General features: G+C 42.7%; 1 protein-coding gene across 41 annotated transcripts in view; it reads right to left on the reverse strand.

Annotated features, from left to right (window-relative positions):
- Nucleotides 1–27,795, reverse strand: part of DTNB (dystrobrevin beta) — a 361,644-nt gene that overhangs the window by 217,609 nt on the left and 116,240 nt on the right. For all 41 annotated transcript variants that reach the window (XR_005224528.2, XR_005224527.2, XR_005224524.2 and 38 more), the window contains one exon: nt 27,472–27,638. Coding sequence is in view for 35 of the 41 variants with exons in the window: in XM_043541997.1 (XP_043397932.1) it covers nt 27,472–27,638 (167 nt within the window). In the remaining 6 variants the exon portion in view is untranslated. The remainder of the gene's footprint in view (nt 1–27,471; nt 27,639–27,795) is intronic.

A 27,795-nucleotide genomic window follows, 5' to 3' on the forward strand; every position in this document is an offset into this window, starting at 1 on the left:
GGTCTGAACCACGTCCCCTAACAGCTGTAGGCTTAACTGAAAGCAGTTTACAGAAGTGTTCCTGTCCTTGACACTCATATGCCCAATTCCCAATGGGGTACAAACCCTGAATAAATCTGTTTTACCCTATATAAAGCTTATACAGGGTAAACTCATAAATTGTTCGCCCTCTATAACACTGACAGAGAGATATGCACAGCTGCTTGTGCCCACCCCCCTCCCCGGTATTAATACATACTCTGGGTTAATTAATAAGTAAAAAGTGATTTTATTAAATACAGAAAGTAGGATTTAAGTGGTTCCAAGTAGTAACAGACAAAGTGAATTACCAAGCAAAATAAAATACAACACGCAAGTCTATGTCTAGTACGGTAATAAAACTGAATACAGATAAAAATCTCACCAGTTCCAGTAAGCTTTTTTTTTATAGACTAATCTCCTTCTAGTCTGTGTCCAGCAATCACTCACACCCCCTGTAGTTACTATCCTTTGTTCCAGTTTCTTTCAGGTATTTCTGGGGGTGGAGAGGCTCTCTCTTTAGCCAGCTGAAGACAAAATGGAGGGGTCTCCCAGGGGTTTAAATAGACTTTCTCTTGTGGGTGGAGACCCCCTCCTCTCTCCTATGCAAAGCCTAGCTACAAAATGGAGTTTTGGAGTCACTTGAGCAAGTCACATGTCCATGCATGACTGAGTTCATGCAAGCCAAGCCACATTCCTGGGAAAGCTCAGATGTGGGGGCAACTCCAAGTTCATTGTTGGCTTAAGGGCTTCTTGATTGGGCATTTTTACTGAGAACAGTCTTTTCTCAGGAAGCTGACCAACTGCTTCACTAAAACCTACTTAGAATCAAACAAGTATACAACCAATATACATAACTTCGAACACAAAAATGACACATGCATACAAATAGGATTAATAGATTCAGTAGATCATAACCTCTACAGAGACATGTTACATGGCATATGTAGAGTAAAACATATTCCAGTTATGTCAAATATATACATTCATAAGCATATTTCCATAAAGCCTTATGGGGGGCACCATCACAGATACTTGGTCAAGTTCATCACAAGGGTGGACTATTCTTAATTATCAACAACTACTATGTTTTTTGTCTTTTAAGGATTTATATCACATTCATATATGGTAGCAAACCTGAGAGGAGTACTGTCAGGGATAAAACCAAGTCACATCGGCTTCACCCCAGAAAGACTGAAATGAAGACGATAGCTATTTGTGACGCTCTGTGCCTTGGGGGAAACCCTCGCACCACCATGTTCATCCTTATAAAATGATTGCGTGGTATCCAATGCAAAGTTTGTCAGCATGGATTTACCAAGAACAAATCATGCCAAACCAGCTTTATTTCCTTTTTTGATAGGGTAACTGATTTTGTGGATAGGGGGAATGCAGCGGACATAATATATCTGGACTTCAGCAAGGCTTTTGACACAGTCCCATTTGACATTCTGATAAATAACCTGGAGAACTAAGTAGAACTACCATTTAGTGGATATGGAATTGGTTAAACAACCACAAAGAGTAACTATTAATATAATGTCAAGTATCAGAGAGGTAGCCGTGTTAGTCTGGATCTGTAAAAGCGGCAAAGAGTCCTGTGGCACCTTATAGACTAACAGACATATTGGAGCAAAAGCTTTCATGGGTTGCATTCGACAAATTAGGTATTCACCCACAAAAGCTTATGCTCCAATACGTCTGTTAGCCTATAAGGTGCCACAGGACTCTTTGCCACTATTAATATAATGTCATCGGATTGGAGGGAGGTCTCAAGTGGGGTTCCACAGGGATCTGTTTGGGTTCAGTCTTGTTTAACATCTTTATTAATGACCTGGATAGCCATCTGTCTTGGATGGTTTAGATCAGTGGTGGGCAGTCTGCGGGGCACACGCAGCCTGTCAGGATAATTCGTTGGTGGGCCGCAACAATTTGTTTACATTGACCGTCCGCAGCTCCCAGTGGCTGCACCTGCAGACGGTCAATGTAAACAAACTGTTGCAGCGGGCTGCAGGTTGCCCACCATAGATTTAGACACAACAAATCCTTACATCTTGGTAGGGGTTCACACTAGATGGCCCTTGTGGTCCCTTCTAACCCTCTGGATTCTTTTTAAGGGACTCTGCATCACAGGATAGACTGGGTTTGAAGAACCACCAAAGGAACAGTATAGTTCTGAATTTTTTTGCCCCCATACAAAATCTACTTGCTAGCTGACCCATAACTGCATCTGAACAATCTAACAGAGAACTTAATAGAACAAAACTCATTTAAGTCACTTATTCACTGTTTTAAGAACACTTCAAACCCCAGCCATTGCAACATTTAAGTGTAAGAGAATGAAAGAGCTAAAGTCCTTATTGTTACCATAATATTTCTAGGGGAAAAAATCCTGCCTCCCATTAATGCTTCAGACTGAAGTTTGTTAATTTGCAAAAATGCCCAACTATAGGTAGTTAAGAACGGCAGCCTCACCTTTTCTACCATAATGAATTAGTTAAATAAACCTAGTGACAGTGAGACTATTTACTTCTTCTAACTTATTAACATATTATTGAGTTTAAGATAATGTTTTTGTGTACCAAATGTATTATCCTGTAAAAAAATGGGAGAACATAATTCCCATTTGTTTAATGGAATAAGGGGACAGTCTCTTTGACCAATATATCTCTTATAATATTGCCCACCGTCCCCCATCCCTTCCATGATCCCAAATTCATAAACATCCCTGAATTCTCAGCAGTTGTGAGTCCCCTCCGTTTCTCTCACTCACTTCCACTGACTTTATAGTTGACTCTCCCAAAATCACTCTCTTCACCCTTAATATTTTTGTCCCTCTCCCATTGCACCATCTACTTAAATAACCATCAACCACTTCCTCCATCCAAGTCCTGTGCTGCTGAAAATCTGTGGAGAAAATCTGGATCACACAGACTTCCTCCACTACAAATTCACCCTTTCCTCCTTCAGGGTTATCTTCCATGAACAGCTGTTCTCTTTTCTTCCCCCATTATGATCCACTCTACAACTCCCATTGTTTGTCCCCCTCCACTCTATCCTCAAACTCCTTTTCCCCAGGATTCTTCTCAGGATTGCACTGACTTGATCATCAACCAGTTCGGATTTGATCACTTTTCCTCTACCCTTACATCTATCGCTCATGCATCACATTTGTGTCCAAGTGCTATCATCTCATCACTGTTTCTTTCCCTCCTCGCACCCTTTCCCTTCTGTCACTGACTGATGGTCATTCACTTAATTCTCTATTTCCCTTACCACAAGCTGTCCCCTCAATTTTATCTGCTTCACCCTCAACCTCTCCTTATAATCTGACTCCTTCCACTCAAACTACAATCTAGGCTCCAGTATTCTTTCATTGTAAAAATAAATAAATATAAAACCCAAACAGCTTTTGCACCCAATTGCCCCTCCAACGACTGTTCTACTTCTCTTTACGTCCTGAATGGGCTATTACACCCCTTGATTTTACTTCCTTCTTATCTCACTGAATCCTCTCTCCTCTCCAATCCAGCTTCCTCCCTCTGCACTCTACCAAACGTGTTCTTTCATGATGTCTAACCATCTTTTTCTTTCCCAGATCTAGTGATTTCTATTCCATCCTTTTCCTTTGTACTCTTCAAAACCAATAATTACTCTCACATTGAATCCTGTCCCCCTACCACTTTGGTTTCTATAGCACTGTCTTCTCTTGGTTCTCCTCCTACTTCTTATCAGTCCTTCAGTGTCATTTGTAGGGCCCTGCACGGATACAAAATTTGTATCCGTATCCGATCTGCAAACATTGTCTGTAGATACCTGCAACTGTGTAGGAATTTTGTGATGCCAAAGAAGTCCATTATGAATTAATTTAAAGCCACTGAACACAAAAGGTATCCCACTTGGATGTGAGTCTCTGGAACTGACAGCTTTAACAAATTAAGGTATTAAGAAACCTTGCTTCTCATCCCATATTAATCAGTGGATAAAAAAAAAGATATTCTCTGTGCTTTCAAATTGAAGACATTAAGAAAAGAAGATTACCTTGTATCAAATGTATACCTTGTGATAAAGTTGGGAGTGATTTTACAACCCAGTTGTCATTTGTATTTTGATAATTAATAGATAAGTATTAGTAGTTAAGAACTGCAGTCTCACCTTTTCTAAAATAATGAATTGGTTAAATAAACACAGTGACTGAGACTAACACTCAAAGGCCCCAGTCAGGATCAGGAACCCATTGTGCAAGACACAGTACACATGCAGAGGTAGACATGGTCCCAGCTTCAAAGAGTTAAAGATCTAACTAATGAAGTTAATCAGATAAAAAGAATGAGCTAATCCTACAGAGAGGTTACATTTCCTCACAGCGTCTAATAGCTTTAACATCAGAAAAATGTGCAAATGCACACTTGGCAATTCTAAAAAGGATGCCTCGAAGACACGCTTGTTTCCACCCTTGTGCTTACACGTGCAGTTGTCAGCAAGATTCTAAAAGTTTTCTAAGTCTTCACCAATATCATTCTCACGTTAACATGGCTCGTGACTTTAAGCTGCATAGGAGTGGTCACTGAGAAGCAAGACACAAGGGTCTTTCCCAAAACTGTACTGGGTGACAACAGGTTAGTATCTCTCATTCATACAAAAAATTGCATTTAAGGCCTGGTCTATACTACAAAGTTTTGCATGCACAGCTGTGTGGTCTAGGAGTGTGAAAAAAATCACACACCCCCAGCCAACACAGCTATGCCAGCAAAACGTCCAGTGTAAATGCAGCTATGCCTACAGAAGTGTGCTTCAGCTGGCATAGCTAATGTTGTTTGGGGAGATGGTGTAGCTATGCCAGCATATCCCTTCTGACGACTTATGCTGCATCTACACTACAGGATTCAGCCAGCATCGCTAACCAGCCAAGGGAAAAATTGGTTGTGAATCTGAAGTTTGAAGGTAATTTGGGTGAAAGTTATCATGAAATGATAGATTTCATTATTCTAAGGAAGGAAAAGAGTGAGCGCAGCAGAGTAAGGACAATAAACTTCAAAAAAGCAGACTTTAACAAACCCAGAAAACTGGTAGGTAAGTTCCCATGAGAAGAAAATCTAAGGGAAAAATAAGTTCAGGAGAGCTGGTAGTTTCTCAGAGAGACAATATTAAAGGCAGAACAGCAAACTATCCCAATGTGAAGGAAAGATAGGAAGAATGGTAAGAGACGAATGTGTCTCCATCAGGAGCTCTTTAATGACCTTAAAAAAAAAGCGGAATCCCACAAAAACTAGAAACATGGACAAATTACTAAGAATACAAAAAATAGCACAAGAATGTACGGACAAAATCAGAAAGGCTAAGGCACAAAATGCACAAAACAAGAGCAAGACAAAAGAAAGTGCAGGCCCACAACTTAGTGGGGAAAGAGAACTATTAATGGATCACATCAAAAAGGCTGACAGATTTAAAGCCTATTTTACTTTAGTCTTTATTAAAAAGGTTAATTGTGACCAGATTCTCAACACACTTAATTTTAACTACAGGGTGGAAGGAACAAAAACCAGAATAAGGAAAGAACAGGTTAAATAATATTTAGACAAATCAGATGTATTCAAGATGTATGAAATTCATCCAGATACTTATGGAAATAGTTGGCGCAATCCCAGAAGCGTTAGTAGTTATCTTTGGGAACTCATGCAGGACAGGTGAGGTCCAAGAGGCCTGGAGAAGGGCAAACATATTACCTATCTTTAAAAAGGGGAACAAAGAGGACCCGAGGAACTATACAGCAATCAGCCTAACTTTGAGATCTGGAATGATGCTGGAACAAATAATTAAACAATCAATTGGTAAGCACTTAAGAGGATAATAGGGCAATAAATAATAGACAACATGGATTTGTCAAGAACAAGTCATGCCAAATCAGCCTAATTTCCTTCTTTGACAGCATTGAAGTGGATGGCGGGAAGCTGATACAAGTGATTTATCTTTATTTTAATAATGTTTTTGACATAGTCCCATATGACATTCTCACAAACAAACTATGAAAATGGGTCTAAATGAAATTACTAAAAGGTGGGTGCATAAGAGATGAAAGACCACATTCAAAGAGTAGTTAGCAGTGGTTAACTGTCAGACTGGGAGGCCATATCTAGGGGATTCCACTGGGTCTGTCCCGGGTCTAGCACTGTTCAATATTTTATTAATGACTTGGATAATGGAGAGGAGAGTATGCTTTTATAATCTGCAGAGAATGCCAAGCTGGCAGACATAGCAAGCACTTTGGAGGACAGGATTAGAATTCAAAACAGCCTTGGAGTACAAAGTACTACACTTAGGAAGGAAAAATCAAAAGCACAGCTACAAAATGGGAAATACTGGCTACTCAGTAGTACTACTGTAAAGGATCTGGAGATTATAGTGGATCACAAATTTAGCATGAGCCAACATTGTGCAGTTGAAAAAAAGACAAATATTCTGGGGTGTATTAGCAGCAGTGTGGTATGTAAAACACAGGAGGTAATTGTCCCACTCTACTCAGCATTGCTGAGGCCTCAGCTAGAATATGATGTCCAGTTTTGGGTACCCCACTTCAAGAAAATTGTGCACAAATTGGCGAGAGTCCAGAGAAGAACAACAAACATGATGATAGGTTTAGGAAACCTGACCTCTGAGGAAAGGTTTAAAAAACTGGGTATGCTTAGTCTTGAGAAGACTTAGGGGGGAACTGATAATAGCCTTGAAATGTGGAAAGGGCTATTATAACAAGGATAGCAATTGACCACTGTCTATGTCCATTCAAGGTGGAACAAGAAGTATTGGCTTAATCTCCAGCAAGGGAGATTTATGTTAGATATTAGGAAAATCTTTCAAACTGTAAGGACAGGTATGCACTGAAATAGGGTCCCGAATGGGAGGTTGTCAAACCTCATGCATTGGAGATTTTTAAGAATAGGTTAGACAAACACCTTTCAGGAATGGTCTACCTCAGCAGTTCTCAACCCATGGCCCACATGCAGCCCAATTAGCTCACAGCTGCAGCCCAGCTGAGTGCTAAAAAAAAGTTCAAAATTTGCCTCTCTGGTCTGGCAGGGCCAGGGCTGGCTGAGGGGGAAGATAGCGTCTTGCAGCCTGCACCAGTGCACCTGCCAGCAGGTTCTGGGGAGTGCTGCTGGTAGGAAGGGGACGGGAGAGTGGGTCTGTGGGTAGGTTTGGGTGCGGGGGTGCTGGGAACTAGGGGTTTGCTGGGGTGCTTCAGCAGCCCTAGGTTTTAGGCGGGGCTCCGTTCCTGGCCCCCGTTCTCAGGTCCTGGTGGCCGGCCCACGCTGGGCGCTTCCCTCCTGGCCCATTGCTGGGGGTCCTGGCTGCCCGTCCGCGCACTGTGGAACTTAGGGCTTAGCTGCCCATCCCTGTGCAGCGGCACTCAGGGTCCGGATCTGGCTGCTGCCTGGTCCTGCGGTCTGGCTGCTGCCCGGCCCCACACAGTGGGCTCTGGCCACCTGGTCCCGTGCCCAGGGCTCCGCTCCTGACCCCACTCTTGGTGGGGGCACTGGGGACTGTGGGTGGTTTGGTGGCAGCAGGCGCTGTGGTACTCAACCTGCGGCCCACGTAACACATTGCTGTCCGCATATATGGCCCACAACATTAAACAGGTTGAGAACCACTGATCTAAAAATATTCTGGTCCTGCCTCAACCCAGGCTGGAGCTGATAACCTCGATGTACCTGCCCTTACATATCTATGATTCTGTTATCATCTCTAGGACAACTTCTTCTCCTAAAAACACTAGAATTTATAATTGCACATCATCCCCTGGAGACTAGTCCTTAAATATCTGACTTATCACAGGAAAGTCTATAAGCAAGCTCCATTTTCTGGAAGCTGAAGAGGCTCACACAACACACAGTCAACCTGTGGAACGCCTTGCCAGAGGATGTTGCGAAGGCCAAGACTATAACAGGATTCAAACAAGAACTAGATAAGTTCACGGAGGATAGGTCCATCGATGGCTATTAGCCAGGATGGGCAGGGATGGTGTCCCTAGCCTCTGTTTGCCAGCAGCTGGGAATGGACAACAGGGAATGGATCACTTGATGATTCCCTGTTCTGTTCATTCCCTCTGGGGCGCCTGGCATTGGCCACTGTCGGAAGACAGGATACTGGGCTAGATGGACTTTTGGTCTGACCCAATATGGCCGTTCTTATGTATAATGATCTTTATCACAATTTCCACAAGCCTGTTCTGAAGACAACTGTCCTAGTTAGAAAGAAAACTATAACTGTAGTCAAACAAGATTTTTTTCTGCATCTTTTTGTCATGAAAGATGCTTTTCACATATGTGGATGTGTGACACCAATGCCATAGTCATTCTACCCTATAGAGAGTGAGTGTTGCTTCCTGTCACAAATAAATGAAATTCTGTTCCTTCAGGGATGTTCCTTCCCTCTTGAGAATGTCTGAGGGCACTTTCTAATTGTATGAGGATTATGCACCTCTGATGATTATAAGACCTTACCATTTTCAGCATTCACATCAAAATAATCGGAATATGTTTGTAAGTAATTCCTTCTGAATATTCACTGCTGGAAGGGAGAACATTGTTATCCACTAGGATCACTTTCATTAATTAGAACTCTAAAACTTAAACAAAAATCATCACTATGTGGAATGTGCAGCAATCTACAAGTTGGCAAGGAGCTTCTTTCTCAAGCAGTGTGTATTTCTGTTAAACGGGTTACATAAATATTGAGTGGTGCCTCGGTCAGATTTAGAACTACAAAGATTTATGTAGTAGATCTCCACCTATTTGGGAGGAGACAACCTGGAGTAATTTTCCTGCTTGATGAATATACGTATGTATATAAAGCACTCAAATACCATGGTTATGGAACAAAGACCTAGATAGGTGCATGTGACTGCATTATCCATTGATTAAATGACTTTTCAGTCAGCTGCCACTTGACAAAATCATTTTTATTGTTACATTTTAGTTTATTACAAAGCTGAGCCCAGTATCCTGTCTTCTGACAGTGGCCAATGCCAGGTGCCCCGGAGGGAATGAACAGAACAGAGAATCATCAAGTGATCCATCTCCTGTTGTCCATTCCCAGCTTCTGGCAAACAGAGGCTAGGGACAGCACCCCTGCCCATTCTGGCTAATAGCAATTAATGGACGTATCCTCCATGAATGTATCTAGTTCTTTTTTTAATCCTGTTATAGTCTTGGCCTTCGCAACATCCTCTGGCAAGGAGTTCCACACTTGACTGTGCGTTGTGTGAAAAAATACTTGCTTTTGTTTGTCTTAAACCTGCTGCTTATTAATTTCATTTGGTGACCCCTAGTTCTTGGGTTATGAAAGGAGCAAACAACACTTCCTTATTTACTTTCTCCACACCAGTCATGATTTTATAGACCTCTATCCTATCCCCCCTTAGTCGTCTCTTTTCCAAGCTGAAAAGTCCCAGTCCTATTAATCTCTCCTCATACGGAAGCTGTTCTATACCCCTAATTATTTTTATTACCCTTTTCTGAACCTTTTCCAAATCCAAAATATCTTTTTTGAGATGGGGCGACCACATCTGCACACAGTAATGATTCCCAACATTCTGTTTGGTTTTTTTTTTTGACTGCCACTGGACATTGAGTGGATGTTTTCAGAGAACTATCCACGACACCAAGATCATAGAATCATAGAATATCAGGGTTGGAAGGGACCCCAGAAGGTCATCTAGTCCAACCCCCTGCTCGTAGCAGGACCAATTCCCAGTTAAATCATCCCAGCCAGGGCTTTGTCAAGCCTGACCTTAAAAACTTCCAAGGAAGGAGATTCTACCACCTCCCTAGGTAACGCATTCCAGTGTTTCACCACCCTCTTAGTGAAAAAGTTTTTCCTAATATCCAATCTAAACCTCCCCCATTGCAACTTGAGACCATTACTCCTCGTTCTGTCATCTGCTACCATTGAGAACAGTCTAGAGCCATCCTCTTTGGAACCCCCTTTCAGGTAGTTGAAAGCAGCTATCAAATCCCCCCTCATTCTTCTCTTCTGCAGACTAAACAATCCCAGCTCCCTCAGCCTCTCCTCATAAGTCATGTGCTCTAGACCCCTAATCATTTTTGAGATCTCTTTCTTGAGTGGTAACAGCTAATTTAGACCCCATCATTTTATATGTATAGTTGGGATTATGTTTTCCAATGTGCATTACTTTGCATTTATCAACACTGAATTTCATCTGCCATTTTATTGCCCAGTCACCAAGTTTTGTGAGATCCTTTTGTAGCTCTTCGCAGTCGGCTTTGGACTTAATTATCTTGAGTAGTTTTGTATCACCTGCAAATTTTGCCACCTCACTGTTTACCCCTTCTTCCAGATCATTTATGAATATGTTGAACAGGACTGGGCCCAGCACAGACTGCTGGGGCACACCACTATTTACCTCTCTCCGTTCTGAAAACTGACCATTTATTCCTCCCCTTTGTTTCCTGTCTTTTAACCAGTTACTGACCCATGAAAGAACCTTCCCTCTTATCCCATGACAGCTTACTTTGCTTAAGGGCCTTTGGCAAGGGACCTTGTCAAAGGCTTCCTGAAAATCTAACTACATTATATCCACTGGATCCCCCTTGTCCACATGCTTGTTGACCCCCCTCAGAGAATTCTAGTAGATTGGTGAGGCATGATTTCCCTTTCCAAAAACCATGTTGCTTCTTCTCCAACAAATTATGTTCATCTATGTGTCTGACAATTTTGTTCTTTACTATAGTTTCAACCCATTTGTCCAGTACTGAAGTCAGGCTTACCGGCCTATAATTTCCAGGATCATCTCTGGAGCCCTTTTTAAAAACTGACGCCTATAGCGAGGCGGTCTGCTGCCCCGGAGAGTGACAAGCCTCTCTGGATGCCAAAGTGGGCGGAGTGAGCGAACCCTCAGAGGTCAAGGCACAGGACCGGAAGTATAAAAGCTTGACCCCAAAGCTCATTTGAAACACAGCCATGGGAGAGGCCAGACACATGGGGCGGAGCTCCCAGCAGGGAGACCACGGCGATCGGCAGCCAACCCGAGAACTGGCCAGACCAGCCAATGCCTGATGCTAGCCCGAGTCCAGAGACACTGCCAAGCTTGCCGTTCGCCAGTTACCCCGAGGAGTCACCAAGCCAACCGAGTGCCAGTTACTCCGAGGAGCCCATGGTGTGTGACCCCTTGGAGGACACGGGCTGGACCCAGGTACCTCTAGAGGGGGAGGTAGGAAGTAGCTCGGGGGCAGCCGACCCTAGTCAGGCTGCAGCACTGCCAGGGCCAATGTCAGTGTGTTGCAGCCAGGAACCCCACTGACACAGCAGCGGGTCTTCTGCCACTGCTAAGGCCCCAAGCTGGGACGCAGTGGAGTGGGTGGGCCTGCGGCCCCCCGCCACTCATCTCACGGGTGGCAGTCTCCCCCTCTCCCAGGCCGCTCAGAGCCAGGAGTCTGGGCTTTGCTATTGAACTCTCTGCTCAGCCCCTGCCTGAGAGCCCTGAGCTACTGACTGTTTGTTGCCCCGCCCTGACTCAGGGCTTGGGCTTTGCTATTGAACTCTTTGCTCAGGCAGGCTAGTTCCCTGACACACCTGACAGAAGTAGCAAGGCGATCTGGTTCCCCGCTGCCTCGGAGAGTGACAGCCCCGGCTGGACGCACCAACATTGACACATTAGCTATCCTCCAGTCATTTGTTACAGAAGCTGATTTAAATGAGACGTTACAGACTACAATTAGTAGTCCTGCAATTTCACATTTGAGTTCCTTCAGAACTCTTGGTGAATACCATCTGGTCCTGGTGACTTATTACTGTTTAGTTTATCAATTTGTTCCAAAACCTCCTCTAATGACATCTGCATCTGGGACAGTTCCTCAGATTTGTTACCTAAAAAGAATGGCACAGGTTTGGGAATCTCCCCTCACATCCTCAGTTAAGACTGATGCAAAGAATTCATTTAGTTTCTCTGCAATGGCTTTATCGTCCTTGAGTACTCCTTTAGCATCTCAATTGTCCAGTGGCCCCACTGGTTGTTTAGCAGGCTTCCTACTACAGATGTACTTAAAAAATTTTTGCTATTACTTTTTGAGTCTTTGGCTAGCTGTTCTTCAGATTCTTTTTTGGCCTTCCTAATTATATTTTTACACTTCATTTGCCTGAGTTTATGCTCCTTTCTATTTTCTTCACTAGGATTTAACTTACACTTTTTAAAGGATGCCCTTTTGTCTCTCACTGCTCCTTTTACTTTGTTGTTTAGCCACAGTGGCTCTTTTTTGGTTCTCTTACTATGTTTTTTAATTTGGGGTATTGTGATGGGGCATCTGCCCCGCAACGGCCCTGATAGGGTTAAAACCTGGCCTGGAGGGCTGTAAGGAAACAGTCAATTAGGGCAGATGCTGCAGCCAGTTAGGGCAGTGGCTGGAGCAGCCAATCGGGGCCCAGCTGGCCCATATGAAAGGAAGCTGCAGGCCAGAACAAGTAGTCTGCTGCAGGAAGCTCAAGGGAGGGGACCAGCTTCCTAGAGGGCTGTCGAGACTAGCACCGTGAACAGGGCTGCTAGGGCTTGCAGTCCCGAGACCCTGGGAAGAGGGTGAAAGAGCCAGAGGCAGGAACCAAAGGCGCTGGGGCTGCGGGGAAGTGGCCCAAGGAGCTGAGACAGACTGGTGGAGAAAGAAAGGAGGGGCAGCGGGAAGCTGTTGTTTACAGGATCCCTGGGCTGGGATCCAGAGTAGTGGGCGGGCCTGGGTCCCACCCCTTACACTCACCGCTGAAGAACCGGCCAGGCTATGGACTGCCAAGTCGCTGTGAGTAGCAGCTAGACTGTTACGGAAGGAGTCCCCCAGAAGGGGAGAACCTAGATTGAGACACGGCCGGAGGCTGTGCCACGAAGCAGAGGCCGTGAGACTGGAACTGCAGTGGGTCTGCAGGCGGAGACGAGGATGGGAGAGCCGCCACCACTACCGGAGGGAACACCCGCTGACCAGAGCTAATTCCCGAAACAGCCAGCAGGAGGAGCCAGTGTGGTAAGAGACCCCGTGACAGGTATACATGTAAACTAAGCCTCTATTATGTTGTCTTTGAAATCCCTCCAAGCTGTATGGAAATTTTATTTTTGGCACTGTACCTTTTAATTTCTGTTTAACTAACTTCCTCATTTTTGTATAGTCCCCGTTTCTGAAATTAAATGATACAGCGTTGGCCTGTTATAGGGATGTTAAATTTAATTATATTATGGTCACTATTACCAAGCGGTCCAGCTATATTCACCTCTTGGACTAGATCCTCTGCTCCACCTAGGACTAAATCAAGGACTAAATCAAGAATCCTCTTGTGGGTTCCAGGACTAGCTGCTCCAAGAAGCAGTCATTTAAGGTGTCAAGAAACTTTATCTCTGCATCCCATGCTGAGGTGAAATGTACCCAGTCAATATGGGGATTGTTGAAATCCCCCATTATTATTGAGTTTTTTATGTTTATAGCCTCTCTAATCTCCCTGAGCATTTCACAGTCACTATCATCATCCTGGTCAGGTGGTCAGTAATATATCCCCACTGCTATATTCTTATTATTACAGCACAGAATTACTATCTATAGAGATTCTGTGGTACAGTTTGGTTCATATGATTTTTACTTCATTTGATTCTATGTACCCAGACCTACATGTACCTAGACAAACAGAGCCAGACTAACAGTCAGGGTATGTAGGACAAACATGTTACGGGACAATTTCTTTTCTGGAGGAATGTGGTAATTTAGGTACAGGTGACACCGAAGAAATTTTTTAAGTTTAACAATTAATTTGAAAGAAATTAGTCAAGCTTCTGTGAGAAAGTTATTAGTAACATCTAACTACTACGTAATGAATGTGCACCTGGAGCCCCCTCCCATCTACCAGTTTGATGCATCTCAAAACCCCTTTCACTTTTTGGTGGTCTATAAACCTGTCCACTTCCCTTAATTTACCAAAAGCCAGGTGGACATAAAAAAACTAACAAGATGTGTGCTTGCTTTTACCATTTAATCACATTGGTTTTCGTTGTTCCTCTTACTCCCTGCTCTTGTCTGTATGTTGCCTATGCAAGACTGAAAGTTCTTTGAAGCATGGACATTGTAGTAATCACTCTTTAAAATGTCTAGCAGACCCTGATGGTGCTAAACAAATATTACTTTTAGGATCTGATAATATGTAAGTAGTAAACGTTGAGTTACTTCAAAAAAAGCAAAAATATTTTTGGTTGAAAACAGGATTTGGAGGTTAATCCTTCATGTGCGCTTCGTTTAATTGCTGCTAGTTCTGACAGGACCCTTCTGAATACACAGTAACTGCAGAAATTACACAGGATGCAAATATTCCGAAAATTGAAAATAAGGAAGCAAACAGGTTTTTCCACTCAGGCACTAAGCAGACAATCTTGCCCACTTTCACTGGTGCTAAAGAAATTCTGCCAGAAAGCAAAGTGAACTACGTAGAATGTAATGTGATAAATGAGAGCCAAGAAATTTAATTCTACAGATGAGGAAAAACTAAAGAAGAAAGCAAAAGTATAGGATGATACAACTAAAAGCATATTTACTTGCATTTTGGCTTTCAGTTGTTTAGTTCAATATTTCATATCAAAATACACAAACAAGGGAACCCAGGCAGACCCATCATATCAGGCCATGGCACTTTTACTGAAGGATTATCAGGACTCAAAGACACCATCCTCAAACCACTCACCACACAAATGGCCAGCTTCCTCCAGGACATGAACAACTTCCTCCAGAAACTTTGCAACATTAAAAACTATGCTCAGAAAACCATCCTTGCAACCATGGATGTCACCTCCTGAAACAACATGCCTCACAATGATGGCATCGCTGTCTGTCTCAAATATTTACAAGACAATGGACAACAATCAGATATCCACCCCAAACACATCGCCACACTCATTCACTTCATCCTCACCCATAACAATTTTACAGTTAGTAACAAATACTTTGAGCAAACCATGGGAACAAGCAGGAGTACTAGAATGGCTCCTCAGTATGCCAGCCTCTTCATGGGCCACCTTAGGGAAGAATTTCTGGACAAATGCACTACAAACCCAATGATATACCTGAGATACATGAATAGTATTTTCATCCTCTGGACAGACAACCTAAAGTCCCTCACAGATTTCCACCAAAACTTCAACAACCACCACACATCCATCAAACTCTCTCTAGAACAGTCCCACACCAGGTTCAACTTCCTGGAGACTACAGTCAGCTTCAGCAATGGGATGCTACAGACAACTATATACAAGAAACCCAAGGATCACCACACTTACATTCACAGATCCAGTAACCAACCCAAACACACCAAGAAATCTGTTATCAGCAGAAAGGCACACAGATGCCACATAACATGCTCTGAAGAGAAAATCTAGCATACACACCTTAACACACTAACAAATACCTTCACTAAACAAGGACACTCCATTAGAGAAGTAGATCATATCATAAAATGGGCTACGCAAATCTCAAGATAATCTCCTTCAATACCCTCCAACTGCACATCACTAGTTGTCACCTACCACCTCACATTGGAACCCATACTTGATGGGGACCACACCCTGAAAGCAGTCACTCCCAAACCACCTCTTCTGGCCTTCAAACAACCCCACCCCCACCCCCCTGAACCTTGCCAGGCTCATCACCACAAGCAAGCTTCCCACAGACTAGGACACGCCAACTCAAAATGGCACCAGACCCTGCCAGAACAAAGGATGAAAAACCTGCAGACCATATCTCTGCTGCTAGGATGATCACTACTCCCACAACATACTTTTTAAGATCCCTGGATCCTACACACACCTATCACAATATGTGGTGTATCTCATCCAGTGCACTAAATGCCCCAGTATGTGGGTGAAACCAGACAAACACTACACTTTTGACTGAACTCACACAGAAAAATGAGAAAAGACAAAAACATCATCTCACCCATGGGTGAACACTTTTCACAAAATGATTACTCTATATCTGACCTCTCTGTCCTCATCCTCAAAGGAAACCTGCACAGCACCTTCAAAAGATGAGCCTATGATCTTACATTCATAACTTTGATAGACATTAAAATGATGGACTTAATAAAAACTCAATTTATGGTTTATTACAACAATCTGTAACCTAACCCCCCTTTTTTGTCCTATAACTGTAGAGGTATCAATGGGCCACTTTGCCTTGAATAGTCTCATAGAATATGTGTTGTTTACTTATGCCAAACAATCTGTTCCACCTTGTATTTAGCTGTGACACTCTGAGGCCAGGTCTACACCGCATATTGATCTAACGATGTCCACACCCCTGAGCGATGTAGTTATACCGGCCTAATCCCCTGTATAGACAGCGCTATGTTGACATGAGAGCTTGTCCTGGCAACATAGCTACCGCCTCTCAGGGAGGTGAATTAACTATGCCAACAGGAGACGCCCTCCTGTCGGCGTAGTAGCATCTTCCCCAAAGCAATACAGCAGTGCACCGGTGGAGCTGCGCCGCTGTAGCACTCTATGTGAAGACAAGCCCTGAATATCTTTCCCAGACCGGAAGAAGAGCTTTGTCACCAGAAAACTTGTCTCTTTTACCAAAAAAAGTTGGTCCAATAAAAAATATGACCTCCCTCACATTGTCTCTCTAATATCCTGGGACCAACACAGCTACAACATTGCAAACATACCTCACATGAAGTCTAACACAGCTCTCGTATTTATTTGAGCATGGACACAGTTTGCCATCTGCTGCGGAAAGAAACTATACAAAATTGTACTGAATATGCCCCTCTTCACTTGGTTTTCAGGGCATTTGGCCATTATTGTTACGGTTAAGAATTTTATGGAATGATTTGCAAGTCACCTTTAAAAGATTTTATAGGGGACAGTAAGTGAGTTAATAATACAAAAGAAGGGTTTCTAAGAGAGAAAAATGCTCCTAGGACCCTACTGCAGTTATAATAAGACCAGCACAGGCAAACTCTAAATTACTTAGGACAGTGAGCTTCTCAGGACAGGGACTATCTTTTTCTTGTGTGTTCGTACAGTGACTAATACAATGGGGCCCTCGTCAGGGCCCAAGACATTACCACAGTACAAGTAAACAACTAAATTTACTTTTAGTTGTATTATTAATAGGTTTTCAGAGTCTGTTGGATTATAATGCTCTATAAATAATAAATATTCTATTCTTCTGAAATAGAAAGTGTTTTAGAAAGAACAAGGCACTACTGCACTGAAAAAGAGGCTTTCAAAAGCTACAGCTTTTTAGCTGGTTTCAGCAATTTCAGAAATTGTTCTTCTGACATAGAATATACTCACCACAAAGGGGTAACACCTTGACTACCTTCTGAAGAAGGCCGAACAAAAGCTTTTTTTTAATATAACATCACCCATGTTTAAATACATTTTCTAATGTCAATGGCCTGATTTTCAGACATGCTGAGCACTTGCAATTAACAGGCCCCAACAACAACAAAGTCAAAATATTCCAGAAGTCTGTTCGTAAGAAAAGGCAATGGGGACTTTGCCGGAGGCTTTCCCTGCAGCCAGAGCCTCTCACTGGAGTGGGGAAGAGCAGTGTCGACACAGAAGCACTGCTTGGGCAGACAGAGAGTCCTTGTGGGATACAAATCTTGGGGATTCAGGCATGTAGGGCACTCTTCTACTCACCTATGCCATTCTCCCCAGCTATACTGCTATTTATACTCATGCTAGCTGGGTGTTCATTGTCTGTACTCTACACACTATCGTAAGAGTAGACATACCTTTAGGGTAAGATATAACGTTAACCCTGTTCTTGTGAAAAACAGTATAAAGGTCTGAATCCTTCCTACCCTCTGGCTCATGTAACTACCACCAGGAAAGCAGTTTTCAGGATGCTGACAGAGATGGATTAGCATTTTGAGACACCGCTGAAGATCTCCCCGAGCGTGCATCGATTTCTCCAGCAGCAAAATTTCAACTTTGCCTCCCTTCCTCTCTGGCTGCACTTGGAGTAAGAACGACTCATGGAATGATGTTCGAGAAAGTGTTAGTATGTCTTTGGGAAGAATACAGAGGGCGACCACTATTGATGGATATGACAGTGTAACATGAAAAATGGGTGCATAGGTCTTAACACTTGGTGACTGGGCTTCTGTCATAATTCTAGAACTCTTGTATGGTGGGAGGAGGAGGTCTTAGGCTACTAAAAATTCACTAAATACATTTTTTATAGGCCACTGAGAAAAAGAGAACTTAATTAACTATTCTGATGCTAATTAATAACATTAAATAACTAAGCTAAGTTAATCGCACAGGGCACAAGAGAAGCAGACACTACCAAGATTTCAGTCTTGCAGCTACAGGCAGTAAGAAGAAACTGAGAGGTGACAACACCCATTTAGGTGGCAGGTAGGGCTGTCAAGCAATTAAAAAAAATTAATTGTGATTAATCGCAAGATTAAAAAAATTAATAGTGATTAATCACACAGTTAAAGAATAATAGAATACCATTTATTTAAATATTTTTGATGTTTTCTACATTTTCAAATATGTTGATTTCAATTACCACACAGAATACAAAGTGTACAGTGCTCTCTTTATATCATTTTTATTACAAATATTTGCACAGTAAAAACAAAAGAAATAATATTTTTCAATTCACCTAATATAAACAATGTAGTGCAATCTCTTTATCATGAAAGCTGAACTTACAAATGTAGAATTGTGTACCAAAAAATAACGGCATTCAAAAATAAAACAATGTAAAACTTTAGAGCCTACAAGTCCTCTCAGTCCTACTTCTTTTCAGACAATCGCTCAGACAGACAAGTTTGTTTACATTTGCAGGAGATAATGCTGCCCGCTTCTTGTTTATAACGTCACCTGAAAGTGACAACAGGTGTTTGCATGGCACTGTTGTAGCCGGCATTGCAAGATATTTACATGCCAGATACACTAAAGATTCATACGCCCCTTCATGCTTCAACTACCCTTCCAGGGGACATGCATCCATGCCGATGACAAGTTCTGCTCGATAACTATCCAGTTTTCATCATCTGAGTCAGATGCCACCAGCAGAAGGTTGATTTTCTTTTTTGGTCGTTCAGTTCTGTCTTTTCCCCATTGGAATATTGCTCTTTTAAGACTTCTGAAAGTATGCCCCACACCTCATCCCTCTCAGATTTTGGAATTCACTTCAGATTCTTAAATCTTGGGTTGAGTGCTGTAGCGATCTTTAGAAATCTCACATTGGTACCTTCTTTGCATTTTGCCAAATCTGCAGGGAAAGTGTTCTTAAAATGAACAACATGTGCTGGGTCATCATCCAAGATTGCTATATCATAAAATATATGGCAGAATGCAGGTGAAACAGAGCAGGAGACATACAATTCTCCTCTTCCCCAAGGAGTCCAGTCACAAATTTAATTAACACTTTTTTTTTTTTTTTTAAGGAGCATCATCAGCATGGAAGCATGTCCTCTGAAATGGTGGCCGAAGCATGAAGGGGCATACGAACGTTTAGCATATCTGGCACGTATATACCTTGCAATTCTGGCTACAAAAGTGCCATGCAAATGCCTGTTCTCACTTTCAGGTAACATTGTAAATAAGAAGCAGACAGCATTATGTCCCATAAGTGTAAACAAACCTGTTTGTCTTACCGATTGGCTGCACAGGAAGAAGGACTGAGTGGACTTGTGAGCTCTAAAATTTTCCATTGTTTTGTTTTTTGAGTGCAGTTATGTAACCAAAAAAAAAAATCTACATTTGTAAGCTGCATTTTCACAAAGCGATTGCACTACAGTACTTGTATGAGGTGAATTGAAAAATACTATTTCTTTATTATTTTTACAGTGCAAATATTTATAATAAAAAATATAAAGTGAGCACCGTACAGTTTGTATTCGGTGTTGTAACTGAAATCAATTTGAAAATGTAGAAAAACATCCAAAAATATTTAAATTTCAACTGGTATTCTATTGTTTAACAGTGTGATTAAAAGTGCAATTAATTGCAATTTTTTAATTGCAATTACTTTTTTTGAGTTAATCACGTGTGTTAACTGCAATTAATCGACAGCCCTAGTGGCAGGGCCTGAGGGAAAAGGCAAAACCCAAGCAAACACTGCTAGCTAAAAATAATCCAACATCACATGCACTAGTACTGAGAGTGTAATGTGGGAGATGATTATTCAAAGAATTCCCCATTGATATCGGATCAGAAAAATTAATTGGGTTATTAATGCTTGCGGTGTTGTTGAAGCCATGTTCGTTCCAAGATATGAGACACACAAGATGGTAATATCTTTTATTGGACCAACTTCTGCTGGGGGAAAGGAAAAAATTCAAACTTCAGAGATTGTTTTCAGGTCCGGAAACTCTAGTTTCAATCTTCAGGTCTGAAGAAGAGCTCAAAAGCTTGTTCCTTCCACTAAGAGAAGTTGGTCCAATAAAAAATATTACCTGACCCGCCTTGTCTCTCTCACTTTATTAAAACATTTAGACATGGCACCAGAACTTTTCAACAGCCTAAAAATCACTGGAGTGAAACATGAGTCAGGAACAAAACTCACTGTAGACCAATTGCTGCTGCGGTTTTAAATACACACATGAAGAGAGGAGGGATTGTTTTATGCTTGTGAAGTTGGATTATTTCTCGAATGTTTTCAGATTCCCAGAGGGAAAATACTGGAGAAGTGCAAAATATTATTAAGAACATGACATTAGTGCAATAGCTAAGTTGCAAATACTATGTATTCTATCACTCAGAGATTTTAAAGCCAGAAGGGACCATTTGATAATCTAGTCTCTGCTTTCTAGGATACAGTCCCCCATTCTGGCCTGTATATTAATAACAAACAAAATGTCAGGCCAAATTCTGGACCCAGTTCATAGTCAAAGTAAACTGACTATGAGTTAATGATTCTGGGTTGGAGTTTCAGTGGAGCCACCCTGCAGTTACTCAATGAAGTCGCAACTGATGTGAAGTATCATTAATCCATTTGTCTTACCTCTACCCCCACTCTCCTACACTCATTGCATCCCAAGTTAACCCCGTAAAAGCACTCTTAGTTAGGAAGTGCCTGCAAAGTTGTACTCCACTACACACACTGATTCTGCTAAAACCACTTTTTTTTGTTGAGCCCATGATGAAAAAGGCTCCATTTGGCCCAGTAACAGCATCTAATGGAGTCCTTCTTGCTGCGGAGAATGTCCTGTACAGCTGAAGAGCATGTTCGTTCTAAGGCACATGACCACCCAAATACCAACCCAACATGTAGTGCATGTGGATTGGGATATCTGATCTCACTGTTGCACTGAGTCACCAGATCGGGGAAGGCAGGGATGGAATTGGTTGGTGGGAGGACATATGGAAAAAATTGGGGAACCAGGATTGTCTGGGTCTGCAGGGGGTGATCAGAATTACCATCACTCTGTCTTGTCAAATCTTTTGCAGTACTTGAAGCAGGAGCGGTAGCGGAGGGAAGGAGTAATTGAGTTGGTACGACCAGGGGATGAGCAGGGTGTTGCCCTAGAAGCAATGGCCGAGGGCTCCCTTGGAACAATACATCTTGCATTTGCTATTCACCTGTGAAGCAAATAGGTCTGGTAAGGGTCTCCCATCAGGCGAAGATGTCATGTACTACCAAACTGTGAAATTCCCATTAGTGGTCAATTGCAAAAATGTCTGCTGAGCGTGTCCCAGAAAGTTAGGCTGCTGACAAAATGTTCTAGTGGTTGATGCACCTATTCCAGAGACTGACCGCCTCTACACATAGTGCAGTGGATCTTGTTTTTCAAGGTTTGTTGAGATAAATAACAGTGGTGGTGCTGTCTGACATGATGAGAACATGGTGGTAGCAGATGAAGAGAAGAAAGGATTGGCATGCCTTTCTCACAGCTCAGAGTTCCAGGATGTTTATGTGCATCCTGGATTCTCGGGGAGCCCATGTTCCTTGAGCCATGTAGCTATCCAGTGTCTTGTCTGTGGAGGACAGGGGAAAGGAACCCCCGCACATACACGATGTGGGTCTGTCCACCACTGGAGCGATGATAGTACCTTGGCATAGACTGTCAACATAAAATCCAAGAAGTGGCAATTTGGCGAGTAAATGGACTGGAGCCATGACTGGAGGCAGCAAAGATGGAGTCAAGCGAAGGGGCTCACACAGGTACACAAAACCACATGGACAAGGAGAGACATGAAACTCCTGGCGGTACATACAGATTGCTCACAACGTGAGTTATGCCGCCGCTTATGGTCTGGAACCTGTCTGCGGGCAAGTAAGCTCATGCTGTGACCGAATTTATGGTAGCCCCAATAAAGTCCAGAGACTGCATGGGGTCGAGAATCAATTCCTCAACATTGATGCTAACTCCAAGGGAAGAAAGGAGATTGAGTAACACGAGGCTGATGCGTGGGCTTTTTGTCTAGAACTTGCGGCAAGGTGCAAATCATAGAGATATGGAAACTCGAGGAGTTCCCTGGCCTAAGTCCGAGTGAGGTCTCATGGCAAGCTCCATGAGAGGCTTCCAGATGCAAAGAGCCCTTCCTTCTCGGGTGCAGCTGGGGAAAATCTGGCAACTACTCACCTGGCCACAATATAAGCTTCCCCCTGGCAGTAGAAACAATGTTGGTGGTTGTCACTGACCAAGAAGAACGCGGGCAGGAGGCACACAGTTTGAAGTTTGGAGTCCTCGGCATAGTCCGGTACCCACATGTTCGTACATATCGACTATTAGCACTAAGATGAAACTGGTAAAACTCATAAAAACTATGTACAACTATCCTTTTAAAAAGTGCCTCAGAGACAAGGACACTGAAAGCACTGATATGGACAATGCGGCGGAGAGAAGGAACTGGAGACGTGCTCTGTCCGCCCCACCCTTTATCGCCTTAGATGGATGCATGACACAAGCCAAGATGCATGTGCAGACCAACGGACACTACTTTTAAATTCTCCAACTCCAGGCGCATGGTGCACATGCATAACCTTCAGTGGAATACAATAGGGTGGCCCTATTAAAGCACCAAGTACATATATTACTGTAATAAGTACATTTATTCCTGCTTACACGTTATAAATGTGATCAAGTTACAATCACTTGTACCTAAGCCACCATCAATGCTTATTTTTGTGATCAGTAGAGCCCTGTGCAGATATACATGCTAGTCAGTGGCGGATTAGCCACTGGGCCCACGCCCAGGGGCCCCCAGAAAAATGGGTGCCCCATGCCATGACCTGCTCTGTTCACCCGGCTCTCTTGCTGGGGAGCGGTGGAAGGCCTTGCACCCCAACCTTGCTCTCCGGCAGGAGCACCGGGGGGGGGAGGGGAAACACGGCAAGCCCCGGTGCCCCGATCCCATTTCCCCAGGAAGAGTGGGGAGGGTGGGGGACTGCAGGCGGAAGGGGTGAGGAGAGGCCCCCACTTGCTCTGGCCCAGGGCTGCACAAAAGCTTAATCCACCTATGGTGCTAGTGTGTACAAGCGGCTCGCACGCTTCCATGCAGAAGTCCCTTCTATGTACCAGTCTGTGTCTTGTGTCAGGGAGTGTGTGAGCTGCTTCCACACACTAGCAAAACCAGGGACAGCTGTTTCAACTGTATTTTTTTCTCTTGGCCACGCTCAGAATAGCCTTTTGGTTTTTGGGTGTGGATTAGTAAATGTATTAGAAGTATAAACAGATTTAGTTTCACATGAATAAAATAAAGTGATTAAACCATCAGCATCTTATCCTAATATGTTGTTCTTTACATGTAATTACGCAAACTATAAAAAAGCAAAAATTTAACGGGAGGAGAGATTGTAACTTACATGGGGTTCACAGCAAGTGAAGAAGGAATATAGGACATGACTGAACTAGCTGAAGTTCTTAACTGTTAATTTCCACGTTTTTCCACTTTGAAAATTTTTTTTCAGGATTTTTTTTTTTGCAAATGCGTTATTCTATGAAAATTAATGTTGTGGCTATTAGGTATTGATACACACTTCAATCTTAACTATTCAATCTTAACTAAATCTTCAGTGAGCTTAAACACAAAAAGGAAGCTTACAAGAAATGAAAACTTGGTCAGATGACTAGGGAGGAGTATAATAATATAAAAATTGAGTATGCAGGGGTGTAATCAGGAGGCCAAAACACAACTGGAGTTGCAGCTAGCAAGGGATGTGAAGGGTAACAAGAAGGGTTTCTATGGGTATGGTAGCAACAAGAAAAAGGTCAGGGAAAGTGTGGGACCCTTAATGAATGTGGAAGGCAACCTAGTGACAGATGATGTGGAAAAAGCTGAAGCACTCAACACTTTTTTTTGCCTCGGTTTTCACAGACAAGGGCAGCTCCCACAGTGCTGTCCTGGGCAACGCAGTATGGGGAGGAGGTGATCAGCCCTCAGTGGTGAAAGAATAGGTTAAGGACTATTTAGAAAAGCTGGACATGCACAAGTTCATGGGTCCAGATCTAATGCATACAAGGGTGCTGAGGAAACTGGCTGATGTGATTGCAGAGCCATTGGACATTATCTTTGAAAATTGCAGCAATCAGGGGATTGGAAAAAGGCAGTTATAGTGCCCAACTTTTAAAAAGGGAAGACGGAGAACCCAGGGAACTACAGTTTGGTCAGCCTCACCTAAGCCCCTGGAAAAATCATGGAGCAGGTCCTCAATGAAACCATTTTAAAGCACTTGGAGGAAAGGACGGTGACCAGGAACAGTCAACATGGATTCACCAAGGGCAAGTCATGCCTGATCAACCTGATTGCCTTCTATGATAAGATAACTGGCTCTGTGGATATGCAGAAAGCAGTGGACGTGATATATCTTGACTTTAGCAAAGCTTTTGATATGGTCTCCCACAGTATTCTTACCAGCAAGTTAAAGTATGGATTGGATGAATGGACTATAAGGTGGATAGAAAGCTGGCTAGATTGTCAGGCTCAATGGGTAGTGATCAACGACTCAATGTCTAGCTGGCAGCTGGTATCAAGTAGATTGCCCCAGTGGTCGGTTTTCTTCAACATCTTCATTAATGACCTGGCTGATGGGATGGACTGCACCCTCAGCAAGTTCACGGATGACGCTAAGCTGGGGGCAGAGGTAAATATGCTGGAGGGTAGGGATAGGGTCCAGAGTGACCTGGACAAATTGGAGGATTGGGCCAAAATAAATCTGATGAGGTTCAAAAAGGACAAGTGCAGAGTCCTGAACTTAGAACGGAAGAATCCCATGCACCGCTACAGGCTGGGGAGTGACTGGCTAAGCAGCAGTTCTGCAGAAAAGGACCTGGGGATGATAGTGGACGAGAAGCTAGATGAGATCCTGGATTTGTGCTGGAAATGGCCCAACTTGATTATCATACACATTGTAAGGAGAGTGATCACTTTAGATAAGCTATTACCAGCAGGAGAGTGGGGTGGGAGGAGGTATTTTTTCATGCTTTTTGTGTGTATATAATAAGATCTTCTATACTTTCCACGGCATGCATCCGATGAAGTGAGCTGTAGCTCACGAAAGCTTATGCTCAAATAAATTGGTTAGTCTCTAAGGTGCCACAAGTACTCCTTTTCTTTTTGCGAATACAGACTAACAAGGCTGTTACTCTGAAACCTAAATGATTGAGTTCACCATCAAAAAGTGGTTATACATTCCTAGATTTTTATGGCCAGAATGGGCCATTCTGATGATCTCATCTGACCTCCTGCAAACATGGACCATAGAACCTCCTCAAGTAATTTCAATCAAGCCCACTGTTTGAGCCATAACATACCTTTTAGAATGACATCTGGTCTTGATTTGAAGAGAAAGTGGATGGAGATTCTACCAGCTCTCTAAGTAAACTGACCAAATGGTTATTTACCCTCACTCTTAAAAATATTAATCTTATTTCTAATCTGAATTTGTTTAGCTTCTGCTTTCAAATATTGGATATCATTATGCCTTTTTCTTCTACATTAAAGAGCCATCTACTATAAGAAATCTCTTCTCCAGGTATAGGTACATGCAAGTCATGATCAAGTCATTCTCAGTCTTCTCTTGGATAAACTAAACAGATTTAGCTTTGTAAATCTCTCGCTACAAGGCCTGTGTGATGGGGTCTACCATGCCTTCTTTGTCCCCTGCTGGAGGTGTCTGTCCCCTGTGCTCAAGGAAAACCTACTCAGACCAGGCTACCAACAAGACTTAGTCTTCCGGAGCTTAGAAGGGCCAGGAGGAGACACTGAATAATCATGAGCCAGCAGAGCAGTTAAGAATGCTTGCCTGCTACTTCTCAGGGGCACCACAGGGTGAGACTGGGACAGAAGAGAAGCTCCTCAGTGCTAGCACAGAACCCAAGGTCCAGGTCAGGGCCCTGCCCTCAAGTGCTTGCCTTGGCATTTTGCTTGTTTGTTTAAAGGCACAGACAGCGAATTCTGAGTTTTGCAATCTTAGTTAACTGTTTAGAGACCTAGAGACTTTAGATGCCAAGCTTATGGCACCAGCCACCCTGCTCCAAGCAGGTCACAACTTGTGGACTAAGACAGGGGGTGGCTGCAGCATCATGCTTGATACTATCAGGGTTGTTACAGAATCACCCCACCTGTAACATCCTGTTTTCCAGACCTTGAATTATTAGCTATGACTTGGGATGTGCTCATCATTTCGTCGTCTGGTGTACTATTTTTCCAAATTTTACTGCCCATGTATCTTAGATTATCAGATTCTTGGGTTAAGGATTTGTCTTCCACAATATATACAGTCCAGCTTCATGCACAATGAAGGCAAACATTTATTTATTTTAAAGAGCTACTATGTTCAAGAAGAACACTTTGCCAAAAAGAGCACCTTGTGTGCATAGTGTTTTCTTGCTTTGTAAAGACATCAAAATTACGGTGGGTTATTAGGCTGGTAATGGTCTCAAGTTGCAGTGGGGGAGGTTTAGATTGGATATTAGGAAAAACTTTTTCACTAAGAGGGTGGTGAAACACTGGAATGCGTTACCTAGGGAGGTGGTAGAATCTCCTTCCTTAGAGGTTTTTAAGGTCAGGCTTGACAAAGCCCTGGCTGGGATGATTTAACTGGGACTTGGTCCTGCTTCGAGCAGGGGGTTGGACTAGATGACCTTCTGAGGTCCCTTCCAACCCTGATATTCTATGATTCTATGATTCTATGGTAAAGAGAGGGATGTAGGAAGGTATGGTATTAGGGAAACGAAGACAAGTGCTTTGTTTTATATGTCTCAGATTGCAAGACACTTGAGAGCAGGAACTGTATCGTCAGCACTGGGCAAAATGATAATGTCAAATAATTAAATAAAATTTCGTTCAACTCAGAAAAAAGTATAATGTGCCTATTTATAAGCTCCTATTTGAAAACCTTTAAGATTTAACCTGTGATTCTAAGCCTTTTACAAAAACGTCTTTAGCTTTCAAAAGAAATTTGCATAGAGATGATCAGTGCATTATTGCAAACAAAGCTGAGTTACCCATGAGGAATGCTCCTTCATCTGATGTTGGTTGCTATGAGGGCCATTTGCGTGGCCACGCCAAAAACAGTTTTGACAGAGCTGGTAGTTGTGGCACTGCTGGCATCGGTACCGGAAACCCATCATGCTCTCACACCGACAATATGAACATTCCACAGGATGGAAGACTTCAGGGGGGAAAAGCAATAAGAGAATCTTAGAAAGTGTTATTTTACTATTATCTGAAAAACCACACACAATAAATCTGAGCCCCCAAAAAGGATGAAGTTCCTAAACATCAATAAAATTTGCTAACAATTTCATACTTATAAAAATTATTTACAA

The sequence above is a fragment of the Chelonia mydas genome, chromosome 3 (genome assembly GCF_015237465.2).
Source record: "Chelonia mydas isolate rCheMyd1 chromosome 3, rCheMyd1.pri.v2, whole genome shotgun sequence".
NCBI classification, from domain to species: Eukaryota; Metazoa; Chordata; order Testudines; family Cheloniidae; genus Chelonia; species Chelonia mydas.